The following is a 7,201-nucleotide window of genomic DNA, read 5'->3' as shown; positions in this document are numbered from 1 at the left end:
ATTAATAAAAAAATATCCTAAACATTAATATGTTCTACTCATTTTTATTTTTATACAGATTACAGTTCCCGAACACAAAACCTATATAGGGTTACTGTGTAGGCTTAACAATTAACGTTAACATACATAGTATTTTGTTTTTGTTACAGTTAATAGACAAGCAAATAGACAACAGTAAACTGAATATTTTGCAACCTACTGTGAAAGCCTGTGAAGGAAGTTACATCTCACCCTGGACCTGCAACATCCACTAGTGATTTTCTATAGATTACTACTAGACACAAAAATAAATCTATGCCAAGTACACAGACTAAGAAGAGATACTACGTGCCAAGTATAAATCACTAGATGAGTTGATTTTGAATTAGTACCTACCCTTGTTTTAAAAAATAGCAAATGAATCTGATAATTTTTGGTGAATTATGACAGAATTAGCAATCATAATTATATTTATTTTTAATACTGTTTCCTAATATAGTCTGTCAAGAAAGTGAAGAAATTAAAAAGTGGCAGCATCGTAGTGTCATCCCTTTTTTCTTAGATTGATTTGAAAGGGATGACACTACGATGTTGCCGCTTTTTAATTTCTTCACTTTCTTGACAGGCTATACATACATTCTTTCAAAATATTGCTAGGTATTAAAATTTGTAATATTTCTTTCAGGTTTCACCAACCAAAAGGACAATTCAAAAATTACTGAAAAGTTCAGTTACGGAATACAGTATTATTTTCTTATTTGATTTGGTTGTTAATAAAAAAAAGTAAACAAAATATTGTAAGTACTGTTTTATTGCCTCTAATGGCCTGGATTCACATTGATTAGTGCGAGTGCAGGTGATTAGTGCAGATGATTTGTGATTTGGAGATAAATGGCAAGTTTCTCTAAATCACTATTTAAAATCATCTGCACTAATCTGCACTTGCACTAATCAAAGTGAATCCAGGCCATTAATTTTTATACCAAAATTATTATTTAAATCCGGTAGATGTCACTGTTAATTATCAAAAACGCCATCTAGTTGACGCCCGGGAATACTAAGTACCACACAACTAGATGGCGCTTCTACATTACGTGTAAAAGCGCCATCTTAAGTCGAGTCCAATAATCTTACTTATACTTCTGCTAAGTGTCCCATCCATCTCGGTATATATGTCGCAGGCGGATTGCTTCTTGATTGTTTTCACGATATTCATATCATGTTAAAAAAGTAAATATCATATTAAAAATAAAAAGATTAAGTAAGTACTCAAAATAATTGTTAAGATATTCCAAATATTATTATGAAACAAAAAAGATATTTTGTAGCTAATTTAATAAATAATAATACAACAAAAAGGCGCCTAGTCTCTAGCCAATGACATAAGAAACACTTTTTATGTCATTGTCTCTAGCCTTATTAAGTTATTACGTATTACGGCTAGCCATATTAAATGACGTATAGCGCCGAATGCATTCCGGCGGTTTTTTATTCAGCCGCATTCAATCCGGCTAAACGTCGACACGCCGCATTACAAAACGGCGCCGTTTTTTAAAACGGCTAGCCGTAATGTAATACGGCTAAATATACAATCCGCCTGCGACATATATACTGTATTATCTATGCCACGTTCATATAAAGCCTTGTCGAGCTGTTATTTTAGTAGGTAATATATTTTTAGGGGGAAATCAAATTAGTTCAGGGGTACGGCGCGCGGCGGTGAGACCATCTGGCAACACTGGTTCAGGAGCAGTGAGCATCTACAAATTTCAAAAAATATATAATAGTAATCTGTGAGTGAGCACTCCACAGACTACTTAGGGATACTACGTATGAGCACCAATCTAAACTAGTAATCTGTGATGAGCACTCCTACTCTACAAATATATACTAGTAAATAGTAATCTGTGACTCCTACTCATAGACTTATAATAAATACTCCTACCAAAGAGAATATAATCACTACGTTACTCCTACTGCGGATTTTATCACGAAAGGATATAAATATAAAAATGTTAAAGAAAACTTGTTGCTGTATATGTTTATCTATAAATAAAAGAACTGTTAATATTTACAGTACATATCTGCTTTACTTTTATGAGCAACTGGCAAATTATAAGGCACGTAAACAAATGCTAATGCTCGTAGTGCTAATGTACGGATAAAATAATGTTTTCTGAGGTTCTGGTGACCGGTCGTAACTGTTAGCCAAAGCATAAGGTTCGCGCGAAGTTTAATTACCGTATCTAGAAATCGAATATCAAATGAACTCCATTTTCTGATCCCTGAAATAGTTTCACAGACCTATTAGGGAGGTTTTTATCCATGTGTGAGTCAAACTAAGATACTGGATGGTGAAACTACAACATAATATCATAATAATGAGGCCAGTACTATTGTTAATTGTAAGCCAATAGCAGATCTTTACAGGGGATGTTAAATGCAACATATTTTCTATGTCTCACATATATTGATTTGTTTTTTTTTTCAATAATAGGTTAGGGACAGCGAGTGCTGGATGTGTTACATCTGCCAGACCAGACTGCAGCAATGTCACCGGCTGCAGCAGTTGGCCGTACAGACACGGGGCCTTGTTGATGATCTCTGCCAGAATAAGGTACTTCAGAAGTGAGACAATTACAATATATAACTCTTAATACTTACACTTTGTATGTTTTCAGGCAAAGTGTCAAGAACTGCTTGGGTACAAAATTAGTGAAATTTAAGCTGTCTAGCAGCCTAAATGTTCACAAATGTTGTACTTCTGTTGCATGTCTCTCGTAATATAAATAAAATTAATGTTTCAGAGAGGCTCCTATACAGCAGATGGTGTATTTTTTTCCTTTTTAGGGTTCTGTACCCAAAGGGTAAAAACGGGATCCTAATATGTCTGTCGGTCTGTCTATCTCCATGCTATATCTTGAGAACGCTAGATTTCTGAAATTTTGACAGATTGTGTATTATGTCTATATCTGTTGTTGCTATATCAACAAATACTAAAAACAAAATCTTATATCTTTAAACCAGCAATTCTTATATAATATATGTATATATATCATTGGAATCTCGGAATCGGCTCCAACGATTTTCATGAAATTTAGTATATAGTCGATCTAGCTAGGAATCATTTTTAGAAAATGTCATTTTCATCGAATACCGAGCAAAGCTCGGTCAAATAGCTAGTAATATTAATATTTAAGGGGGCTCCAATACAACATCATTATTTTTTTGGCAGTTTTTGCTCGTAGTCAATAAAGGCAACAGGTAGCCACTTGAAATATATTCACAAAATCCTTATTATGTTTGCAGTTAAATAATCCACACTAATATTATAAATGTGAAAGTATCTCTGTCTTTGGCGGGGGTTTTTTTAATTTCTTAATTAACATCAAATGGAACGTGGGGAGTATTTGTTGGTGAAAAGTATATGGTTCCTACAAGACAACATATTATTTGTACTATATATTTATACTTATAATATTATTATTTGTGGATAAAAAATAATTTTTGGGTGACTCATAAAACATAATATTGTATAAATTTACAGACTCATATTGACATTGGAGCAATTGGATCTTTGTTAGAACTATCAATCTATAAGAAGAAAAATATTTCCACAACACATCCTACCGCAGATAATATAACAGAGGAGCCGGACATAAAGACTGAACAATACAATGACGATGGTAAGGTATACTATACTGTACTGATTGTATTCATTTTATAGTGGTCTGTTTGCTACTTAACTCCTCTGCTCTTTAAATTTTGTGAAATTAAATTATTAAATATAATATACCAGCTGTTGCCCGTGACTTCGTCCGCGCTAGCATAGTAGATCACATCCCAATTATTATTTATTGTACAAAAATATTCAATGTACAGAATTGACTTTCCTACGATTTTATTATATTATATAGATGTTCCGCGCGGATTCGCTTGCGTAATTTTTCCGCAAAAAATAGCCTATGTCCCATTACGTGGTCTAGTCTTCATGTTTGCCAAATAACATAAAAATTGCTCCTGTAGTTCTTATGATAATAAACAATTTCATATAATTTCCCCCGTTTTATCCACATTTCTTCGCTCCTATTAGTCTTGGCGTGATAAAATATATCCTATAGCCTTCCTCGATATATAGTCTATCTAAAATTGAAAGAATTTTTTATACGTGGGAGAGCCATGCTTCGGCACGAATGGGCCGGCTCGACCGGAGAAATACCACGTTCTCACGGAAAACCGGCGTGAAACAGCGCTTGCGCTGTATTTCGCCGAGTGAGTGAGTTTACCGGAGGCCCAATCCCCTACCCTATCCCCTTCCGGGGAATAGGGGAGGGTAGGGAAGGGATTACCCTTCCCTACCCTCCCCTATTCCCTTCCCTTCCCATCCCTAGCCTTCCCTATTATCCTATTCCCTCTTAAAAGACCGGCAACGCACCTGCAGCTCTTCTGATGCTGCGAGTGTCCATGGGCGACGGAAGTTGCTTTCCATCAGGTGACCCGTTTGCTCGTTTGCCCCTTATTTCATTTAAAAAAAAACGGACTAGTAGTTCCTGAGATTAGCGCATTCAAATAAACCCTTTCATATAATTTCTCCAGATTTTTCCACATTTTCCTCTATTTCTTCGCTGCTACTAGTCTTAGCGTAATAAAATATAGCTTATAGCCTTCCTCGATCAATGGACTATCTAACGCTGAAAGAATTTTTCAAATCGGACCCGTAGTTCCTGAGATTAGCGTGTTCAAATAATTTCCCCCCCTTTTTTCCACACTTTCCTCTATTTCTTCGCTCCTTTTAGTATTAGCATGATAAAATATAACCTTCATCGATAAAAGGACTAACACTGAAAGAATTTTCGAAATCGGACCAGTAGTTACTGAGATTAGCACGTTCAAACAAACAAACAAACAAACTTCCCAATTATAATATTAGTATAGATTTTATATTGTCAAGTGTTTAGGTATGTTAAGTTGAAAATTATTTTTATAGGAATAAAAGAAGAACCAACTGTAGAAAATACAAATAAGTATGGAGAGGATTATGCAACCGTGTTAGAATTTGAAGATGATGATGTGTCAGATAGTGATGCTGTCTGCGAACAGGAATCTTTGAACGTTGACCACATTGATACTTGGCAAGGCTCAAGGGTGCTTGAATTGAAATTAGTAAAGTTGAGTCAGAGTGTCATTGACAAGTATGTACGCCGAAGTCTCACCACGCAGCACTCAGCCACAGAAGAACATGTTGGGGACAAGGGGGAGTGCGCTGGTGAACAGAGCGTAGAAAATAACGACAAAAAGGCACAGTACAAGAGTCATAAGGAACAACTCAGCTGTGATGTTTGCTTAAAAATGTTTCCGACTAAAAGCAGGTTGCTAAGACACATCCGGGCACATACTGGAAAAACGTTTAGCTGTAATTATTGTCTGAAAAAGTTCGGAAATAAAAGATATTTGAAAATACATATAAAAAGACATACTACTGAAAAACGATTTACCTGTGACATTTGTAACAATAAATTCACAACAAAAATCGACTTAAAAGGACATTTAGTAATTCATACTGGTGAGAAGCAATTTAACTGTAATATATGCCAAAAAAAATTTCTAAGAAAAAGACACTTAAAAGAACACATGCTAATTCATACTGGTGAGAAACCATATAACTGTGATTTATGCCAAAAGAAATTTGCAACAAAATTCCACTTAAAAAGACACATGCTAATTCATACTGGTGAGAAAGCATATAACTGTGACATATGTCAAAAGAAATTCTTTACAAAAGGGGAGTTAAACAAACACTTGTTCGTTCATACTGGAGAGAAACCATATAACTGCGAAATATGCCAAAAGAAATTCAGAACAAAATTCCACTTAAAAAGACACATGCTGATTCATACTGGTGGGAAGCCATTTAAATGCAATATTTGTCAATTATTTAAATGCAATATTTGTCAAAAAAAATTTGGAAAAAGAAGCATCTTAAAAGCACACATGCTAATTCATACTGGTGAGAAACCATACAACTGTGATATATGCCAAAAGAAATTTGGAACAAAAAGCAAATTAAAAGGACACATGATAATTCATACTGGTGAGAAAGCATATAACTGTGACATATGTCAAAAGAAATTCTTTACAAAAGGGGAGTTAAACAAACACTTATTCATTCATACTGGCGAGAAACCATATAACTGCGATATATGCCAAAAGAAATTCAGAACAAAATCCAACTTAAAAACACACATGCTGATTCATACCAGTTGGAAGCCATAGAACTGCAATTTTTGTCAAAAACTATTTGGAAGAAAAAGCTACTTAAAAGTACACATGCTAATTCACACTGGTGAGAAAGCATACAACTGTGACATAATATGTCAAAAGAAATTCACATCACGTGGTAACTTAGAAAGTCATTATAGTAATTCATATTGGTGAGAAGCCATTTAAGTACAAAAAAAAAATACCTAAATCACCTTACTCCAACAATAATAATAATCTCAAAGACCTACACAAATTTCCCTTGCAATTCTTGTTTATAAGCCCTTTTTTGTAGGTCTTTTGAGATTATTATTATTGTTGGAGTAAGGTGATTTAGGTGATTTTTTCTGTATTAATTGCTTTATTATACTCTTGGCATCAAAATAATCTAATTATTACATACTTACGACGCATAGTTTTTATGAAATAACCCGTTTATTAAGAGATAAAAACAGAGAATTTTGATGAAATGAAATCTTAATTAAGAAAATGAAAGATAATTAGAAAAAACTAATCTGCACATTTTGAAGTCTAGAATGTTGTGCTCATTATGCGCTAAACAGATTTTTAAATTAATTATTTATTGCCATAAACTAAGCGCACAAACACAACTCAAATGATTAGTATTATTGACACATTGACATAATAATATGCTTTTAGTTGTTGAAACAACGCCAAAATTGCCGAACATTTATCTATAAGGATTCAAGAGTGCTTTACAGCATCTTCGGAACCAGGGTGTACATCGGCGCAAATTCTTATTTTTTGGTAGTTTAAGCTAATCCTTCAGAAAAACGTAAAATCACTATATTATGTTTCCATATAAATTTTATGGAGTCCTGTCGATTTGTCATGGATTGCATCTTCAGATCACCACTTTTGTGATCATGTTACCAAATTCGGGCTACATCTCATACAACAACAAAAGAATTTTGGAAATAGGTCTACAAACGACGGAGTTGTC

General features: G+C 34.1%; 1 protein-coding gene across 3 annotated transcripts; it reads left to right on the top strand.

Annotated features, from left to right (window-relative positions):
* Positions 1-1,979: 1,979 nt before the first annotated feature.
* LOC121737985 (gastrula zinc finger protein XlCGF57.1-like) lies at positions 1,980-6,360 on the top strand. 3 transcript variants are annotated; one of them, XM_042129743.1, is made up of 5 exons: positions 1,980-2,099; positions 2,477-2,596; positions 3,527-3,665; positions 4,967-5,635; positions 6,164-6,360. In XM_042129743.1, exons 1-5 carry the CDS (start codon positions 1,992-1,994, stop codon positions 6,250-6,252), a joined length of 1,125 nt encoding a protein of 374 aa, XP_041985677.1. In that variant the 5' UTR covers positions 1,980-1,991; the 3' UTR covers positions 6,253-6,360. The 3 variants fall into 3 exon arrangements, with proteins under 3 accessions (XP_041985677.1, XP_041985674.1, XP_041985676.1); XM_042129740.1 differs by having other exon boundaries at positions 4,967-6,360; XM_042129742.1 differs by lacking the exon at positions 1,980-2,099 and adding an exon at positions 2,129-2,199 and having other exon boundaries at positions 4,967-6,360.
* Positions 6,361-7,201: the final 841 nt, after the last annotated feature.

This window comes from Aricia agestis, chromosome 22 (genome assembly GCF_905147365.1).
Source record: "Aricia agestis chromosome 22, ilAriAges1.1, whole genome shotgun sequence".
In the NCBI taxonomy this organism is placed as follows: Eukaryota; Metazoa; Arthropoda; class Insecta; order Lepidoptera; family Lycaenidae; genus Aricia; species Aricia agestis.
This window is presented reverse-complemented; position numbering and strand designations above follow the sequence as displayed.